Source organism: Saccoglossus kowalevskii, chromosome 22, assembly GCF_978046115.1.
Source record: "Saccoglossus kowalevskii chromosome 22, keSacKowa6.1, whole genome shotgun sequence".
Lineage (NCBI taxonomy): Eukaryota > Metazoa > Hemichordata > Enteropneusta > Harrimaniidae > Saccoglossus > Saccoglossus kowalevskii.
Genome location: NC_140662.1, coordinates 15,617,910 through 15,639,932, shown reverse-complemented (window position 1 = coordinate 15,639,932; position 22,023 = coordinate 15,617,910). Strand labels below are relative to the sequence as shown.

Genomic DNA, 22,023 nt, shown 5'->3' with positions numbered 1-22,023 from the left:
GTATTATGCAGTCAGCCATCTTGTATGACATAGAATCTGTTGTCAGAAATTGAGAAAATTATTTCATCTATAACATGAGAAATACTGATGCGAATTAGTTCAAATTTTTGTTGTGCATATTACTCATGTATATAATTATAGTAATGGAAATTGGAATTTTACAAATACACATAAAGTGAAGATATTATTAAAAACGTTAAAAAAATAAAAATCAATATTTTAGTTGTGAAATATAGAATGTCACTTTTTTGTCCCCTTTTTGTGCTCAACATGTGATATATCACCTATATAACCTACTCATGTTGGTAAATTGTATACAATATAAGGAAATTTTAGCATTTGGAAGAAAAACATAAAAATAAATATTTTCAGTTCTGTTTCCATGACAACTATTTTATAAGCATGGATGGCACCAGTACATGTATGCTACCAATTTCTAAACTTTCAGCCAATTTGAAGTTCAACTTTTGAAGTTATAGATGAAATCATTTTCTCAATTTCTGACAACAGATTCTGTGATGTCATACTTTACCCATAATCCTTTGCTTGAAAATCAAGATGGCTGACTACGTAATACTGATGAAAAGCGGAATATCTAGAGAATGAAAAGTGATACAACAAAACTGTAAATTGCATTCTCCTACATTTGTGGAGCTTTTTCTTTAGGGGTCATTATGTTGTTTGGATTGAGGTTCCCTTTAACATAGTATTTTCCAGCACCTGCATTCTGTATCACAGCAGAAATTGATTTAGCTTGACAGTTCAACATGAGAACCATGCATCCTTCTGTTTTGTTTGGTGATTTTAATAGTGACACAGTAATTGGAAGCCAATCAAAGCTACAGCTGTTACTAACACTGCATCAATACTGTCATCGAGTTTATCTACACTGGGACAAATATACCGGTAGTATGACATCTCACATTTTTAATTTCAACCATCTTTATATTTATCTGCTCATTTAAATAAAAATACACTGTCACTATCCAATTGTCAAACTGCACTGACTTTTGCTGCATTTATGCGATGAAAAATATCAGTCATTGCAAGAATACATTACAATGGTGCATGAGTAAATGTATTTTTTAGACACATGTGCATGTTGTACAGAACACAAGTCAAAATTGCAAACCAACTATTTAACACTATACTACCCTGTCAAACGTCTTGGCAACATTTCATGAATTTATACATATTTTTCATTTAATTTTAGCGCAAATGGAAATTATTTCCCATTGGGTATAGGTATTTTTGAAAAACATGTTGAGCTGCATAATCCACGGTAAAAATCTCAGATTCTGTATACGCTAAATCTAAATGTTTTACTAATTCTGTTCGTCATAAATATTAGGAAAAAATTACAATAAACATGATTTATAATGAATTAATTAAATAATTAGTACTAGTCCTAGTACAAATAATAGAATTCCCAGATATAATTTCATAAAATTCATGTTATGGTCACATGATACAATCGTGTATCAAGTTCATGGTTTGGGTGCTAATAAAATAAACTACAGTGAATTTCATAAAGGCATGAATGTTTTTTATATAAAATAATACGTTCGCAACTGCAGTAAATCCACCAACGATTGAACAAAACTTTCAAGACTTATGGGTAATGGACATTACCAAATTGCTTCTACAGCCAATAAAAGCATACTCTTTGGATTTAAAAAAGCCTAAGGATCACCAATGGTTTTATAAATATTGTATAAATTTTCATAAAAAAAATTTATGCCTTCATGAATTTCACTGTAATAACCAATATTTCAATCTTTATATAAAATGGCTTCGTCCATAAGTTCGTCATCGATGAGGCACGGACTATCTGTAGAGCGATGCGACTGATCTGATGTCCCTGTGATGCTTAGATTCCCCGGCGACTTTACGGCCGGTGATTTCACCATAAGAGGTGACTTAGCCATGAAACCTAGTGGAGACTGCGCCATCACACTACGTGGCGACTTAATCTCCGTTTCAGTCTGAGTATCACTTGTTTTAGAATCGGCTTTAGTGTTGGAAATATGTGGTACATCAATCACCAGTCCATCTTCTTCATCACTTTCGTTGCTCGGACTCTGTGATCTTTTTTCACCGTCAGGGTTTGATACACTCACGGGAGTTGGAACTTTGAATTCTTTTTTCATTTCATCTCGTCTTGCAATTAATTTCTCAGATTTGAAATCACTTGATGCATCTGTACTTTCATTGACGTCCTTTCTAACCTCTTCGTTTGTCTTCCCTTCATTCTGTTGCTCCAGAGGAATTACTCGCACATGTTCATCAGTTATTCTGTCAGGCGAGGCAAGACTTTTCTCAGTGATTTGACTCTTGCTGTCATCTGGACTTTCCGGACTCTCTCTCTCTGAAACTAACTGTTTCTCATCATCTTTTTTCTTGTTGCTCATTGCCATAGTTGTCACTGCGAGAACCGTTGTTGCCGGCGTTGGTGTGATCGTACTCACAGCTACTGTTCTAACAACTAATATTGGTTTTATTGGAGTGCCACCAATACTCTGTGCGGTCACTATTTTCTGTGTTGTTTGTTTCACAACTGAGCCCTTACCAGGATGTCGTTTTTCTACTTTCTCACCTTCTTCATTGGGTTCCATCCATTTGGTTGGATTGACGCTGCTCATTACATTCACGCTGCTTGCGCTTTCTTTTAACTTATCAATAACAGCCGACAGAGATCCCTTTCTAGATCTGTTCGGTGATTTTGATTTACTTGATAACAATGGGGAGGTCATTGTTTTACTCGGCGATAATATAGTAGCAGATGATGATGACGTAGTGGCAGTGTCTGGTTCGTCAGTTGGCAGCACAAGGGGTGGCGGCCTGACTGGTTTTATTGTCACCTGTTTAGGCTGTGTAGTTTTTGTACTAGTTTCAGAAGACTTCGTCGGATGTGTACTTTTACTCTCTTTCATCGTTGATTGAGAATTTTTAGTATCAGCAGATGATTTTGTTGAGTGCACGTTCTTTACGCTAGAATCAGATGATTTTGTTGAGTGCACGCTCTTCACGCTAGAATCAAATGATTTTGTTGAGTGCACGCTCTTCACGCTAGAATCAGATGATTTTGTTGAGTGCACGCTCTTCACGCTAGAATCAGATGATTTTGTTGAGTGCACGCTCTTCACGCTAGAATCAGATGATTTTGTTGAGTGCACGCTCTTTACGCTAGAATCAGATGATTTTGATGAGTGGACATTCTTAGTGCTGGCATCAGTCGGTTTTGTCACATGTGTACTTTTCACAGTAATATCAGTCGATTTTGTTGTTGGTACATTTTTAGCAATAACATCTCCAGCTTTTGTTGACTGGGTGCTTTTAAGGTTTGAGTCTGATGTTTTTGTTGACTGTATATTTTTAACAATAGAGTCTGTTGTTTTAGTTGACTGTGTATTTTTAAGACTTGAATCAGCGTTTTTTGCAACGTGTGTGTTTTTTACTATAGAGTCTGTTGTTTTCGCAGATTGAGTGTTCTTAACAAGTAAGTCGGTTGTTTTTGTTAACGGTAAATTTTTAGCAATGCTATCTGCTACTTTTAATGAAGACATGGTCTCCAGTGCACGTTCTTGTGCTGATGTTACTGCCTTCATTTGCATCGTGGATGGTTTACCACCGCTACAAGGCTTGGTTAACGGCATAGTAACCGACTTGAAACTCATTTTACTGCCCCCTTTCAACTGCGTACCATCAGGCGTAATCGTAATAGTACGTATCGTAGTTTTAAGTGGTGCTATTTGTTTGGCAGTTAACGTCACTGTGGGCGTACTCATCTTTGACATGCTTGAGGACTTTTTACTCTTACTTCCGTCTCCTTTGCGTCGCTTGCCACGTTTAGAGTCTTGCTTACGCTTATGCGAACTCTCACCATCTGAACTTCTTTTGGAGTCTTTCTTTTTTCCTTTCTTTGATATAATAACTTTGGGAGAGTCTACTTCTGATATGGATCTTTTCACTTTAAATTCTGGTGAATCATCATTTTCGTCTGTTGCGCTTTTACCGATCGGTTTGATTTTTTGTGGCATACTGAGATCGAGAACCTCATCTCTTGATGTTAGCAGCATATTTAGTTCAGCACTCATGTTCTTTAAAGTTTGTTTTTCAGATGTTTGTATTTCAGTATCTTCCAACGTTGTTGCTGCCACAGTAGCACTGGAATTACTTGTGGATGGTACGGTTGTGTCGCTAGTGGTCGGTGTCATTTTAGCAATAATAGCAGGGTTGGGCAAACCAAACGCTGTGGCATCACACGTGTCTAAATCAATATTACCCTCTGTAGTCGATTTTAAGAATTCTCCATCATTATCTTGATTATTCAACACATCAACATTGAATTCTATTTGCTCAGAGAAATCATGATCCAGGTCATCTGCACTTGGATGTGTATTCGTGTCATCCACCATGAAATCACCTGGTGTGAATATCTCGCTATCTGTAGGTTTCATGAAAATATCATGCTCCATCGGGCTATCAGCTGGCGGCAATGCATCATGCACACCTGCGTCAGTTGCCGTTGGAGTCAAGGGTATATCCCCGACCGTATTCAACACATTTTCTGGCGTATGCACCCCAGTATGCTTGGGTGTGTCTGATGGGTGTGTTTTTGGTGACTGACCAGCTCTACTGCTGCAGCTGTCTGAACGCTTGAACAGACGTTTGTTGAATTTAGCACTCTGCTCTTCAATATCCGTCAGGATGGCCGACACCTCAGCCGACTCACGGCTTTTACTGTAATCAGACTTACACATCATAGCTGTGTGTGCCATTGGAGGTATTTTGCCGTGCTCTGATAAAGTAGTCGGCGTAATCGTTGCAGTGTCAGCATGCATACTCATATCAAAAGGAACAGTACTGTCCAAATCCATGGCAGATAATTCTTTTGTAAATTCCTCTTCACTCTGCTGTCGCTTGGGAGATCTATCAGTTGTCAGTTTACGCTTGCGTTTCCTGGTTGGTTTTATCTGTTGTGGTTGAGTAACGTTCGATGGTAGCGGCGTACCCTGATCCTGCAGAAGGTTCATTAGCATTGGATTCCGTGCTTTACCGATTTGATTTACCGTCTCTTCGCTATTACCTATGGTTGTAGCGACTGCCGTTGGCGCAATAGCTGTGGTCGTGACGGGAGTAGAAGCAGAGGAGGTAGTTGTAGTCAAAGCGGGATTACTACTACCCCCGCCGACGATAACACATTCACCACCTTGACTCATCATGTTCAAGTTACCAGTCGTTTGCAACAACGTAGCCAGCATAGGATTTTGGGATATCTTGGAATCATCTGTTGACATTCCTCCAAAAGGTCCGCAGGAAGATTCAGAATCCATAGTGACTGTTGTGCTGATGCTCCGGACAAATGGACTCGTAGTGATCGCACCACGAGGCAAATCATTCAGCACAGTCTTGTACCTCTGTACGCTGATAACCTTATCAATAGGCATCCCTGTAGAAGTAGACGTCTGGACTGTTTTAAGTTGATTGTTACCACTGTTATCAGTTTTGGTTAAATTCAGGGTGATATTGCCTCCTATTCTACCTGTGTTTGGCATGAATGCTGTGTAGTCGGTGCTGCCTGGGAACGAGAAAGATGAGAAACCAGTGGCTCCAATTCGCTGTAATCCATCGTACTGATGCTGTTGTTGAGTAGCAGCCTTTTTTAGGATAGCACGCATTGTCACTGGAATGGACATGCATCTATAAAATAAACAATTACAATTATTACGATAATTCTATAATCTACGACTTTCATTACTGTAAAATACTTTATTTTCGCTTGGAATTAATTGTTGCTATTATCGCTGAAGGAATAAATGATTCAGTGAAAATAAAATCCAGCGAATGTACCTTTTTCCCTATATTTTACATTCAACTCATTAAAAAAAAGGGGGAGGGGATAAATCTATAGAAGACACCCAAAAAGTCTATCAGCGAAAATTAATATCAGCTAAAATAAAGTATTTTACAGTACCACAGCAGGGTTTGAGCCAAGTTCAAATTGCTCACTACTGAGCATGTCACTGGACATATGTGCAATGCACAATGGGAGAGAACATCCACTTGTATATATACAGTAATATTTTATAATACTGGAAACTCTCTAAATTCTATGTGATTTTTTGGAAATGTTTTAATAAGATTAGGATTCATATCAATAATAATTTTCTTTCTATGTTAAAATTCTGAGATATGAAGGAATAATATCACAATAGAAACCAGTGCAAAAATAAAATTGTTCAGTTTTTTTTATCCTATTAATACGACAATGACTTACTAAACTTCAATTCCACCCAAACCTTCTTCATAATTGCCTCAATAGGCCAGTAAAGACCATTTATTGTGTTATAATAGGTCATTTATGTAAAAGCGACTGCTTTTTGGGGTAAGAGTACTCACCGCTGTAAAACTTTAGTGGCATACTCGTCAGAACAGAGCGGCTGCTCACCAGGACGGGTATGTAAGCGACATTTCACATTGACCAACTCTGATAAATCAAATTCAGCTGCAAGGAAATAAAAAAGCAAAATTTATTAGCTAACAAAGAACATAGTGTAACAATAAAAACCTTGTTCTTGTTCTTAAAAAAACAGATTTAGGAAGAAGATATCGGAAGGTGCTAAAGATTTAACAATGAAGTGTATTTGGGAAAAGATCCTGCCAGAAAATAAGCGTTAACAGTGCACACACAGCAAAAAGTAGTAACTGAAAATACTTTTAATATTTGTAATAGCTGAATTTAATTTTCACTGAAAAGACATTGACTGTTTGCATGAAGTACATTTTTACTAAATTTTGATGAGGTGAATGCAAAAATAGGGGAAAAAAAATTCCACATGAAAACAAAATTACTTAAATAATACAAGATTTGATCGAAATACAAGTAAATAAGATGGTAATCAGTAATCGTATAATATTAATATGTGGGTCTCCCAATTAGTTTATTATTGACAAGATTCATCATAAAAAATATAAAAAGAATGTCAACCATTAACATGAATACCAATGATGAATAAATCACAAATTTCAAGTAGTTTCCATCTCACATAGACTGAACAATACCAAAATAAGGTAAATTTAGCAAATTTAGTCAGTCAACTGATTCTTTCACTGTCAAACAGATTTCAAATCAACCTGTTGTGGTAGTACATGCACTTTGACCTTAACCAAAGTCTAGTAAGTGGATAAACCTCAGCCTGTGTTGCTGGCCCTCCCATTGAGACTGTGACATTCCCCCTGTACTCAACCTGGGTGGGGGATGCCCTGTATTGATGTTAAACTGGCAGTCGACTTTTGTCACATCTAAAAAAATAAAACTAATAAAAAAATAAAGCAAAATTATTTTCATAATTTTGACATTTAGCCAATTGAAATCATGTTTATTTGGTTTAAAATTATCAATATTATAAAAAAATAAACAAAATTTTGTTGGGGAAAAATGATAGAACCCAAAAGGTAATTCCCCAGAAAGTATATCTACCGATCACAAGGCTTGTTACCATAGCAACATTACTTTCATCTTTTACAAACACTTCTCACTGACAAATCCAGACACTAGAGGGGGTAGTCACAGTCATAATGCAAGTCATTGTAATTTTGTGAAATGAATTATCACAAATCCACAAGCCAGAGGAAATCCAAATTTTGTAGCAGGGCACATTTCACTGGGATTTGAGTGAATCTACAAACATTATCAATTTGCAGTAAAAATTTACTCGTTTGTGATAAAAATAAAGGTAGCTTACCACAAGCCATGCCTTCATTAACTGGATGTTCAAATGATACTGATATACGTTGGGGTGTGACAGGAGTAACATCAAACAATATACTGTCATCCATTCCTGTGAAGCAATACAAATATAAGCAGACCTATCAATGTGAAAGTTCACTTCCTGCTGAAAATACACAGGGTCAAATACAAGCAACAGATGTGATTATTCATTATGGAACTCGCCCCTCGAAAGCCCTTGTTTACAAACGCATGCACGCAAGAAAGGATTTTCATTTCAGTTCTTAAATTTGTCAGTTGTTTTGTTATGTCATGAATTATTTTGATTCTAAATGCCGTGTTCCAGGTTATACATGCTATTGAAAGAAAGTTACAAGCGTCAATGTTTTTTCACTGGTTGACTGCCATGTGCTGAAAAACAGACATTGAAAGGAAAGGTATGAATGCAATATTAACAGAAACCATGTAATTTTCAGTCATGTAATCAAAACTGTCCAGGTATCTGTAAGGGCTCAGTTTGGCATATTGTTCGCCGATTTATGTGTATGTCTCATTAAGAGCCCATAGCTAATTGGATGTTGCTAATGATATAAATGATTTAATAAGGTTTAATTGCCATTCATATTGCCAGCAAAGCGCACTTTCCTTGTACTGTTTTTTCAAAGTAACCATAAACAGAAGAAGCAATATAGTTTCCAACATGGATGACATTTCAGCCTAACATATCTTTCCTTAAAAATTGGTGGTTGTTGCACCGCGTCATGTTCAATATGAATATACAACTCATGTAAAATACATTGATTGTATACATGATATTCAGCGAGATACTACCTGCACTCAGCCTAATAATTCATGCTTATACCTATCTTCTACTAAATCAATTACTAGTCCCATTCCATCAATATTTTTACGTGTGTGCCATCAAATTTAATTTAATTCATGAATTTTGTAACAATTTGCAGGACAGAGCATTACTTGAGTATTCATTATGTTGAGCACGTCCGCACAATGAAAAGAAATAATAAAATCATCCATCATGTCAGACACCATTTCCTTACTTCACATCTCATGACCCTGGTATTAATACATGAGCAACACACATGATATTATTGTTGACGTTGACTACTTGAGCACATCACAGAACAATCTATCATATACCAACTCACTTTCTTTTTCCAGCTGGCAAGAATTTTGATTTTAATGCATTTTATTTTCCCTGATTGATCTCTTTTGTTTTTTCCCAATGATTAATATGTTTCTTATTCTTTCGTTGTAACATTTCAGTTTTCATTGACGAAGGATTTTCACTCAAAACGTTTTTTTTTCCCATTTTCGTGATTTCATATTTTGTGCCAACCATTCCTTATTTATCCGTTTTTACCTTTAATCTACATGTTGATGCATTTAAAAAGTGAAATAAAGTGAATACCTTGTTTTGAGTTATTTCTAACACAGCTTGATATGAGAGTGTTATACACAGCTTGTTGCCGTAGATACATCAGTATCTGGGGTACATGTGCAGGATGTGTGAAGGCAATCTTGGACACTATGATACCTTTCAAATCATGTGCACAGCTGCATTCATTGATGAAGTAACAATGATGCTGATCCGGTAATGTCTGTAATAATAAAATGGAACATTATTCTGATCATTATTTGACAGTTTATAGTTTTTCTCGTTTTGATTTTTATTTCTGGTGATTCACTATTATCACCTTTTAATATTTACATGTTATCACACACAGAAGAATTCACAGAGAACTGTTACTGAAAAGTTTAATTTCACTGAATCAGGTTGACAGAAGTAGAGTCAGTAAATTATCACTTTGTAAGCACATGTGGTCTGTATTAATTCCCATAGATTCACAACTATTATGAAACAGGTTACTGTAAAATACTTTTTCGCTTGAAATTAATTTTCCTCATCGCTGAAGGAATGATTCAGTGAAAAACCTTTTTTCCAACATTTTACACTCAACTTGTCAAAAATCAGTGAAAATAAATTCTGTACAAAACACCCAAAAAGTTTTTCCAGCGAAAATTAATTAATTAAAATAAAGTATTTTACAGTACAGTAGTACATCCAACCATCCAACCAATGTGCCGTTGAACAGGATTGATCTAGTAGAGCCTATAGGTGACTTGACACCAAACAAAAATGTTGTGGGCCCTGATCTCTTTCGTATTTACATACACTTTGTTTATAAAATTTTACCAAATTACAATTTCTATAACTACAGAAAATATTTTTTGAAGATCACAATATCAATGTCTGATTTTCTGTTTTTCACAGCAATTCTATGTGTGTCACTGGCTTGTCATAAATGTATCTGCTTAGATGGCACACTGCACCCAACTAAGTTGTTGAGGATTTTAGCTTCTTTGTTATTGTCAATTTCAATGCAAATTTAAACTTTCTGTTTAAATATCAGCAACTAGAAACATTATATAATTTTGGAATATCACTGAGAAGTTTTCTCAATTCACAAAATACAGCTACATCATTTTTTTTTTAATTATTTTTTCACAATTTTGATCAAGAAATGCGGCCAATAGGACCAAACAAAATTATCTTATAACAAAATGACTGTCAAGAAGTAATTATGAATCAGATAATAACATGAGTCTTAACTTACTACAAAGAATGTTGTATAACTACTGGTTTTATCAGGACATGTTGATGACTGATTGGTGCTGTAATGTTTACATATCAAACCATTCAATGGTACAGCATGGTTGATGTCTACAAACGGCATCCCTACAGAAATGAAGAACCAGTGAATAAGTTGATGTGTGGTTTACAGGGGATTTCACAACAGTGTCTGGATTGATAGTGGTTTACAGAGGATTTCACAACAGTGTCTGGATTGATAGTGGTTTACAGAGGATTTCACAACAGTGTCTGGATTGATAGTGGTTTACAGAGGATTTCACAACAGTGTCTGGATTGATACGTGGTTTACAAAGGATTTCACAATAGTGTCTGGATTGATATGAAGTTACAGCTGATGTGTAGTTTACAAAGGATTTTACAACAGTGTCTGGATTGATACAAAGATACAAGCTGATGTGTGGTTTACAGAGGATTTTACAACAGTGTCTGGATTGATACAAAGATACAAGCTGATGTGTGGTTTACAGAGGATTTCAAATCAGTGTCTGGATTGATACAAAGATACAAGCTGATTAGTGGTTTACAGTTGATTTCACAAGTGTTAGAATTGATATGACCAGTCATGGAAATTTTGCAAGAGACTCAACAAACTGATTACAAACTCGTTAAAACTCCTTAAAAGGAATTATCATATAAAAACAATTAAATTTCAACATCTTAGCCAGTCTAACAAGTGATATCATGTGATAACCGACTGATACCTACCAGTATGTACTTGAATCTGTCTGATGCTGCTAGTTGATAGTGGCATTGGTTTGTTCAGTTTAACCACAAATGAGGCTGGTAACGTCATACTGTTAGGATTGCCCAATGGGATAAATGATGGCGATCTGAAAACATATCAAAACAATCAGCATTACACAGTCAGTGATGGACAGAAATATAAGTAGCTTCTAAAATAAGATAACAAAAAGTCTTTTAAGCTTGTTTAAAATGAGCCAACACAATGTACTGCCGTTTAATTTTCGATGCTGAGAATTCCACGATTTGACGATTTTATGGAATTTATGAAAGTCACCAGAGAAATGTTCATTACTACAAAAATTATAATTTTCACTGTCTTAAAAAATTCATGAAATTGTTGTCTCTCGTAAAATTTCAGAGGTTTAGATTTTTAGGGGTTTCATTTTTGAAGTCATTGCTGTTTTTTCTGATGTTTTCGTTGTGTTTGTTTTAGGTGCAAGTGCACATACGAACTCGTCTCCCACATCACATAGCCAGTACTGCAAATTTGGAAGACTATATTTTGATTGATACTGATGAGTAAACAGTCAGCGAGGCAAACATGCACAGTAACAGGTTACATAAATGTATAGTATAGTATTATAGTATAGTATATTTTATTTGACACAAAATAATGAATGAAAATACATCAGCTATGGCAGCAGGTCATTTTATACCTCTTTCATGTGGACGACAGTCTTTTATTTCTTTAATAACACATTTGTTGAAAAACTAACTTTCAATCTTGATTCATACTGTGCCGGGTCTCAAACAGACCATAATACTGTAAAATGCCTAATTTTCACTGGGTTTAAATTTTGCTGATTTACCATTTCAGGCATATTCAGTAGGTTTTAAATTCATGGTTTTATCATTTAGATAATGTGTTCAATGCTAAATTTTACATATTCACTGGGTTTTAATTTAGCGCATTTTCCAGTCAGCGAAATAAGCCAAATTAAAACCCTGTGAATAATTAATCCTTTTACAGTAATCAGATGACATGTTATAATTATTGCAGCTACTGTCCTTTTAATGTATGTACTGTTGAAATATATATCATACAGCATTAATAAGTTTGGAATCTTGAGTAAACTCACCCAATTGTTCTCTTGCCATCTGGTGACATGGGAATCGATATAATGGGTGTGATCTGCAACTTATGCAATGTAGAACTCTCGATAGTTACACAGACTGAGAATCCTAGCGACCGAGGTACTGGGTCTGTAAAACAGAGAAAAGAATAATTTAAAAGCAAATACCTCAGATCATGCCAGAAATTTTCTGTATAATCTGCCTGGCAAAACTCCCACACTGGGGTGTGGGTTCAATTTAACAAATATTATTTCTTACTTTGCATTCGCATAGGAAATTCCATACAGAGAAATTTCTATTTCTATCCCATTCATTATACACAATATCCCCACTCTTACCAACCCAACTTCTACCACACCTCAGTAACACCCACAGTTTGCCTTATTTCAGGACTGATTCTATAGGAATCCTGAGTCAAAATGGAATCCCCTTAAATGGCTCAAGCCTATAGTGTGTACTGTGGAATACTTTATTTTCGCTGGAATTAATTTTCGCTGAAAAAGTTTTTTTGGCGTTTTGTATGGAGTTTATTTTCACTGATTTTTGATGAGTTTAATGTGAAATGTAGGAAAAAATGTATATTCGCTGGATTTTATTTTCACTGAATCATTCCTTCAGCGAAAATAGCGAAAATTAATTCCAAGCGAAAATATAGTATTTTACAGTATATTGTGTATTTTGTTTCTACAGAGAGCCCAATGAAAATTACTTTATTGTATATTGGCTTACCCTTTTTAAATAAAGTGTTTAAATAAATAAATAAATAAATAAATAAATAAATAAATAAATAAATAAATAAATAAATAAATAAATAAATAAATAAATAAATAAATAAATAAATAAATAAATAAATAAATAAATAAATAAATAAATAAATAAATAAATAAATAAATAAATAAATAAATAAATAAATAAATAAATAAATAAATAAATAAATAAATAAACTTATTTTGTGAATATGCATTTCTTTTTTACCAAATTACAAATGTTTTTCAAGATCACTATGTAAATGCACAATTTTTTGTCAATGACACACCAGCGAATTAGCACAACAAGTTGCGTCACAGTAAATCTTTGTCCATTGCAGTCATCGCGGCTTAGAGATCACATGGATCATTCACCTCTCCATGTACCGTGATAAATCACTCATAACCTCAACAAGATGAATAGAACCGGAATCAGACTTCATAAATAATTAGTGCATGTCATAGCATAAAAATCTTCACATTCTATGCTATATAATGTACTGACCTTTCATGCTAAGAGTGGTCGTTGTTCCCGTTTCCACATTCAGTAAATCATACGGTGACACATAGTAAGTCAACTGGGCAGGTTTCCCTGTAGAATAATAAAACAAGATACTGTAAAATACTTTATTTTAGCAGGAATTAATTTTCGCTGAAATGAATATTTGGGTGTTTTGTATGGAATTTATTTTCACTGATTACTGGTGAGTTGAATGTAGGGAAAATATAGGGAAAATGGTATATTCGCTGAATTTTATTTTCACTGAATCATTCCTTCCGCAAAAATAAATTCCAAGTGAAAATAAGGTATTTTACAGTACTTATGTTTCACAATATGCGTTTCATTTCTCAATATATGAGTAAGGAAAAGATCAAATTACGGTAGTTCACAAGCAGCATGCGACACAAAAGAGAGAACCTTTTGACAGTACACAGAGATAAGATGCTCAATTTTTAAGACACAAGAATTCAGAGGAAATGCTGATGGCAACAGCTGAAAATTAAAATACAATATAAACATCATAAAAAGCGAAAACTCGCTTTATAATTCTTTTCTGGCCCACTGGGTTGGGGTTATACAATTTATACAAAAGGATATGCAAATATACATATTGCAATTACTACCAAATATGGGTATTTGGGCTTTTAAAAGTACACAGTATGTATGCAGTCTTACCTCCAGATCTTGGCGTCAGATACCCAATGGGTCCTTTTAAAATAACCATTATTGCAATATTAGCCAATGACCTATCGAGAAAAGACAACATTTCATTGATATGACCACATGGCAATAGGGATTTTTTTAAATAAGGGAACAGGGGTGCAGGGCCCTCATGCTATGGCAATGCGCCCCCTTACCCTGGGGAGCAGATCCTCTGGCAACCATCAAATTCTGATTGACCAGGGATCACATGTGGCCACAGTCTTTAACTGTGACTTGTCTGATAGTAATTTTGGCCCCAAAAAAGCCATAGAATGCTCTATTTTAACTTAGAATTATCAAAAACTCCACACCCTGGTAGAGTGAACCCTATCTCCTCCACTTGGTGGCGCTGCTGAACTGCAGTGCTACCTCTTGCATTTTTTTTCTAGAAAAACCCATGTGGCAAAGTGAATCTCAACAATAAGGATCAGCTGATATTGGCTCAAAAACCACCATGTACACAGACAACCATGTAGAGCAGATATGGGAAGCCTGTTGACACAGTGACCCATTCAAGATTTTTAGTGACCCCAAAAATAAACAAGTGTCTCATTTTGAATAAGTGGGTGATCACAGTTGCCATGCCACATAAAGGCATGTGCACACATTATAGACGTAGACATATTTAGCTCTTAAACCAATCACTATTAAATACTGTAAAATACTTTATTTTAGCTGGAATTAATTTTCGCTGAAAAGACTTTTTTTTAAAGATTTGAATGGAGTTCATTTTCACTGATTCTTGGAGAATTGAATGTAAAATATAGGAAAAAATGCATATTCGCTGGATTTTATTTTCACTGAATCATCCCTTTAGCGAAAATAAATTCCAAGTGGAAATAAAGTATTCTACAGTATTTGAATTTGAATAAGAGCAGATCATCAGTATTTACAAATTTGTATAAATCGAGTTATAAGATGGGGTACATTTTTTTTTCCTTCAAGTTCAAAAATCTTACAATTTTGTAGCAGTAGAAATATCACTGGGGTCCAAAACACATAGAGCCACAGAGACTTTCACAAAATTTTGTCACGAACTCTATTAAATTATAAATCATGAAAATTCCTAGCGACTACTTACCCAGACTGCATTTGAAACATGGTCACCAAATCAGCCTCTAATGCTTGTAAAGACATAAATGCTCTCGCCTTCTGAGAACTGAAGAGAAAACAAGTGATTGACAATAGTCTATTTCACTGAATTTATATTTGAAGATATACATGAGAAATCTTTAATACATAATGTGATTTCTAAGCAACTAAACAAGGTTGTCTAGGATGAACAATGTAGTATGTTAGTCACCATGGTTATACTGTAAAATACATTATTTTCGCTTGGAATTAATTTTCGCCATTTTCACTGAAGGAACGATTCAGTGAAAATAAAATCCAGCGAATATACCCTTTTCCCTATATTTTACGTTCAGCTCGTCAAAAATCAGTGAAAATAAAATCTACACAAAACACCCAAAATGTTGTTTAAGTTTACCCTGGGGAGCAGATCCTCTGGCAACCATAAAATTCTCATTGACCATTGACTCATTGACTGTCTGAGAGTAATTTTGGCCCCAAGGAAGCCATAGAATGCTCCATTTTAACTTAGAATTATCAAAAATTCCACACCCTGGTAGGGAGAACCCTATCTCCCCCACTTGGTGGCGCTGCTGAATTGCAGTGCTCCCTCTTACAAGGCATACTTTCATACCTTTTTACAGAATAAAATTCGTAAAATTCCTAATTGAGGCCGCGGCTTTAATTAAAATTCATTATACAAGAATGACCATTCAATTTTAGGGTGCAATTTTAGTGAGAATATATTTTTAAATTTGCAAACTGACAAAATCCCATAAACACTCCTCATACACACCCATTGTTAGATTGCCAACTAAGCAGTCGTCAGGGCAGGGGAGTTAATAATGCAAGTATTAAATACTTACTTGTCACCAGCCAGCTGGTAAAGCTGGTTCAGTTCCCTCAAGTGTTCAGCAAACTCTTTGAAATCATTTCGCTTCAAAACAGCCTTTAACTCTAGGCAACTCTGTAAGAGAAGTAGAGTACCAGTACTTTAAAATACTTTATTTTTTCTTGGAATGTATTTTTTGCTCTTTGAAAGGATGATTCCGTGAAAATAAAATCCAGCAAATATATTTTTTTCCCTATATTTCACATTCAACTCGTCAAAAATCAGTGAAAATAAATTCCATACAAAACACCCAAAATTTCTTTTCAGCGAAAATTAATTCCAGCTAAAATAAAGTATTTCACAGTACTGTAAAATACTTCATTTTTCCTTTGAATGTATTTTTCGCTATTTTCCCTGAAGGAATGATTCAGTGAAAATAAAACACTGCAAACTTACTTTTTTTTCTAATATTTAATTCATCAAAAATCAGGGAAAATACATTTCATATAAGACTCCCAAAGAGTCTTTTCAGAGAAAATTAATTCCAGCGAAAATAAAGCATTTTACATTACCGATTTTTGATGACAAGACACTGCTATGTTTTGTGTATAACAATCTTATCATTTCATAAAAAAAGAAACGATGCAACTGTAGCAATGGCTTCTTTATTTAATATGTCATCATTTTCATATGACTTCAATCTTTTTTAAGTTTGAACTTATCTTTCAATTCAGGGTAGCAGGGCTCAAGCTTCACAACGGCATTAAAGGTAATTACCTCAATGGTCAAGAAGTTTGCCTTGGTCAATTTGCTAATTCTGTTTTGAAAATGGGTGCCCTAACTGATACGTAAAACTAAATTACCTTTAACATTTTCTGAGACTTCTTTAAAACAATACTGCGGAATACTTTATTTTCGCTGGAATTTTTTTTCACTGATTTTTGATGAGTTCAATGTGAAATATAGGAAAAAAAGTATATTCGCTGGATTTTATTTTCACGGAATCTTCCCTTTAGCGAAAATAGCGAAAATAAATTCCAAGCGAAAATAAAGTATTCTACAGTATTACAAACGTTGAAAGTACTAGGTATGGAGTGAGTCAAATGCTCCCATGCATGCTCATAACACAAAGCCTGCATACTTACCTGTGGTTCACCGCTATGATGCGCCACTTTCACATCTCTCACATTACCGTTATTATCCATTAACACTTCGACATAAAACATGTCAGAACTTATAAACACATCGGTACCAGCGGGACCTGGATTAAACTTTAATCTGTAAAGCAATGAAGCGTTGATCATATTAATCCCGGAACGCATCTTAATTATAAACAGAATAGTAAACACACTGAGCCAAGCTCTAGAAAGGGATAGCTTCAAAATTAAACCTATGTGAACATAATTATGGGTTGCCATGGTTACTTACCCACACTGTCTGGCTAATGCCTCTAACCGTTCACCGATTGACTGCAGTGATGTCCCTAGAAAAAAAGAAGAGAAGAATATGTTAAGAATGTAGATTGATATTTTCCAAATTTGAATGTAGTACACACAGTACATTATCTTCAATATCTAGGCATTGCAGTAATCTACTAAGGTTCAATGAATCATTTGAACCTTACCTTTAATTGCTTTCTTCAATGAGTCTAGGCATCGCTGTAATCTACTAGGGTTCAATGAATCATGTGAACCATTACGTTTAATTGCTTTTTTCAATGAGTCTAGGCATCGCTGTAATCTACTAGGGTTCAATGAATCATGTGAACCATTACGTTTAATTGCTTTTTTCAATGAGTCTAGGCATCGCTGTAATCTACTAGGGTTCAATGAATCATTTGAACCTTACCTTTGAATGCTTTCTTCAATGAGTCTAGGCATCGCTGTAATCTACTAGGGTTCAATGAATCATGTGAACCTTACCTTTGATTGCTTTCTTCAATGAGTCTAGGCATCGCTGTAATCTACTAGGGTCCAATGAATCATGTGAACCTTACCTTTGATTGCTTTCTTCAATGAGTCTAGGCATCGCTGTAATCTACTAGGGTTCAATGAATCATTTGAACCTTACCTTTAGTTGCTTTCTTCAATGAGTCTAGGCATCGCTGTAATCTACTAGGGTCCAATGAATCATTTGAACCTTACCTTTGATTGCTTTCTTCAATGAGTCTAGGCATCGCTGTAATCTACTAGGGTTCAATGAATCATTTGAACCTTACCTTTAATTGCTTTCTTCAATGAGTCTAGGCATCGCTGTAATCTACTAGGGTTCAATGAATCATTTGAACCTTACCTTTAATTGCTTTCTTCAATGAGTCTAGGCATTGTTGTAATCTACTAGGGTTCAATGAATCATTTGAACCTTACCTTTGATTGCTTTCTTCAATGAGTCTAGGCATCGCTGTAATCTATTGGGATCCAATGAATCCGGTTCTCTGTACTTCGCCTGTAATGGAAAACTTTATATATTTATATTTTATTTATTTATCACGAGAACAGAAGTGCAGTTGTAATTGGAGGAAACTTGTAATCTGTCATAGGAATTAAATACTGTAGCCAGAACATCACTGAATAGAAGCAAATCACTGTGTATACACTAGATTTAGTTGTTGTTAGCACTTAAAAACGTCATCTTAGGTAGTCTCTCTGAAAAGATTGTCAGTGGAGAAAAAAGACATTGTCTTAGGTAGGTTTAGTTACAGGCAGTCACAGATTTCACGAATTTCATCAAATTATCATAAACATTTCTGAGACCAAAATATGATTTATCAAACTTTTTACTTAAAAATAAATTCATACCACAGCTTGTCTCAGTTTTCTACTTGTTTCAGACCATGTCTTGACCTGTTCACTTGTAGTTTTCAATTTCTCCAGCAATGAGACCAGCACAGACTCCTTCTCCATTGTCAACGACCCATGAGAAGCTGAGAAAACACAAAACAATTTGGATTTAAAAAAATGCAAATTATCCCTTGTTGGTAAAGCAGATTGATACAAGATTGTAGGGTAGTATTATCAACCAATCAGTAATAACCTTTTTATCACATGACCAACTCTACTTTTCGATTTTCTTTATGGTTTGCTTACAGTTAATCTCTAATCAGTGTAAATAATGAATTTATTATGTCAAATGAATTTTTTGTAAACATAAATTTTAGGTAAAACAAGTCTGCAAATTTCAGGCTGTTTCTTTCAGAGGAATCGGCACAAAAAAAGAAAAAAAAACAAAATGGCCACCAGTCAGCCATCTTTGATTGAAATCAGCCTGTTCAGCTCCGAGAAACAGTTCCAGACATGTTTAAATATCAGAATTCAGCAAATTTGAGGACAAAATGGACGCCAGTCAGCCATATTTAATCGAATCAATTGAAAATTGGCGTGCATATGTAGGTTATTATACATTGTCTGTATTGCAAGTTTGTCCGAGAAATGGCTTCGGACGAACACATGGACAGATGGACAGACTTTATCAGAACGGGGACTAATAAAAGTAATTCTGATATACCAGTAATCATAGAATGGTGTTCAATGTGTAAAACAGACCAAATGTGAACAACACGTGTAGACGATAATGGCAATTTAAACCCTAACTGTGTCACCTAACTGTGTCACCTAACTGTGTCACCAAGCTGTGACTTTTCGGTGAAAATTATTTCAACACCACAACAGTTATGAATACATCTGTCACTATTATAGTTTTTATTTACTTATTTACTTTTTTGAATAAAATGCCTTCTTGAATAGCTAATCACATAATGCTTTATATTTAAGAGAATAAAAACAAATGCTATTGAAAGTACAAAAAATAAGATTCAATAAGATTCCATATTCCAGAGGCCGCTTACAGGTCTTGAAAACAAGCCAGATCTAGCTTGAATTAGCCATTTCAAAGTTTGCACTGAGCATTACTGCACATTTCGTAAAACAATACGAGTTTTCACCTCACAGCCTGTGCTAAGGAACCGTGCATGAACACAACTATTGTATACAGAGCAACAGAAGTTTCATCAATTTGGTAAATCAATTGGAATGGTAGTACACCTGCCCATAATAAATACATGTACATGTACATGCCTAGGAAATGTAGGCCATTATACAAATGTATCTATCTACCTTGTATATATTTATATCACTAAGTTATAAAAACATGTATGTGGCCAAAATTTCCATGGCCGAAAATTTTGGGGTGACAAACTGATCGAAACTGTGTAGTTGCTTAGGATACCACCAAGGGCAGATAAATGATAAGGGCATGCAACTATGTTGACATGTCGTGAAATAATAAGACACACCTGCATTTCTTATATTATGATTGTCATAGAATCTTTGTTGGATGACTCCGTCCATCATGATGTTTATGAAAATACTACTACATGTATCAAAAACATTTGATAATAATTCAGTGAGATTTGGTAGGCATTTTTGAGAGGGTGACCTTTACTAAACTGATCTCATTTCAAGTTGAGCTCAACATAAAGAAATGCCAAATAGGCACTATTATAAAATGATTCAATGATTTTAAATTGGTATGAATGAAATAGAATAATTTTGGCTAATGCTAAATTATAGAAAACCACATCATCTTCCAATGAGATATTATATTAAGGCTTGTGACGAACACCTGGCAAGTATGATATTTAGATGATTGTCGGAATATTACTCACAGCCATAATTATTGTTTAAAACAAAATACAAACCGTATTGATCAAAAAAACCGCCGATTATCATTCGTTTGCACAACAATAACAAACTGTATTGAAGTCTACGGCCCTGGATCACTGTGCTAGCCGTGACATTAGAAGGTTTCGCTTTTCGAAACGATCAGAGTGGGCGATATCTCATTATCACGAATACAAAAACACATTAGTTATCGATAAAAATGATTCGTATAATCTATGGCGTATATAATTAGAGATATATTACCGACAACTGGACGGATAGTAGGCCCGTTCATTGTCATCGTCGAGCGAACACTTCCCAGCTCCGTGGCCGCCATATTGGAAATAATGCAACTCTGGGTCATACCATGCTATGATGGGTGGGACAGCCTTCAGATGGCCGGGGTGATCGCGATCATGGGTGGAGGTAACTGTGATATCCGGGTAAGGGCAGATGATTGACTTTGGATGGGCGCGGGCAACACTTACATTGAAATTCGATGTTCTCTAAATGTTTTTTTGGCAAACAATCAAATATTTATTAATAATTTATTATCGATTATGCTATGATATCTCGAGCTGTTGAACGAGCGAATAAAACATTAGATATTGTGACTGATGGGATATTTTTATTATCCTGAATTTAAAAACCTGAGTTTCAGAAAGTCATAACAAACTACAGTGTTCTCACATTGCAGTTGTATGAAACTGTGCAATCTTTTCCTGTTCTTTCAAAACAACACAGTTATTATAATAATGCAAAAACATTTATTTTCACTGGCATTTAATTTCACTAGTTTGATGTTTTGAGCAATTTTATTGCGTTTTCAATTTCACGAACATGGCAGGAAAACAATGAGTTCTATTTAGCAAATTTTACTTATCAACGAAAATAGCTAAAAACCAGCGAATAATCAAGGTAATGCGTTTACAGTGAGGAAGGGGGTCTTCTTTATTATCTTCCGTTGCGGATAGCAGTCAGAAACTGGGGGTTACGCATATATTTCTTCTATGTTTTTTTCTGTAGAAACTTAAATAACTTGAAGCGGAGCAATGTATTCATAATTTGTCAGCTATGCATATGTCTATGCTACACTAGTATGCAAACAACACCTAGCCAACTAAAATGACTTTTTAGTCGATAGAATAATTTACCAGCATGCTTTTATCATAAACCATAACAACTGGTGAAAAGAATGCTGTTAATGCTACTCGTATTACGACTCCTCAGAGTCATTTAAAATTAAAGGGCGGTAGTCGTCGCGCCACGCATGCGTGAGATATATGGG

General features: G+C 35.0%; 1 protein-coding gene across 1 annotated transcript; it reads right to left on the bottom strand.

Moving 5' to 3' along the window:
- Positions 1 to 924: 924 nt before the first annotated feature.
- LOC100374848 (uncharacterized) lies at positions 925 to 21,082 on the bottom strand. Its single transcript, XM_085495558.1, has 16 exons — positions 21,000 to 21,082; positions 18,876 to 19,000; positions 18,444 to 18,522; positions 17,506 to 17,560; positions 17,223 to 17,355; positions 16,112 to 16,212; positions 15,256 to 15,333; positions 14,148 to 14,218; positions 13,476 to 13,562; positions 12,230 to 12,353; positions 11,112 to 11,236; positions 10,369 to 10,490; positions 9,162 to 9,351; positions 7,749 to 7,844; positions 6,403 to 6,508; positions 925 to 5,703 (listed from the first exon to the last, which is right to left on the bottom strand). Exons 1-16 carry the CDS (start codon positions 21,070 to 21,072, stop codon positions 1,773 to 1,775), a joined length of 5,496 nt encoding a protein of 1,831 aa, XP_085351684.1. The 5' UTR covers positions 21,073 to 21,082; the 3' UTR covers positions 925 to 1,772.
- Positions 21,083 to 22,023: the final 941 nt, after the last annotated feature.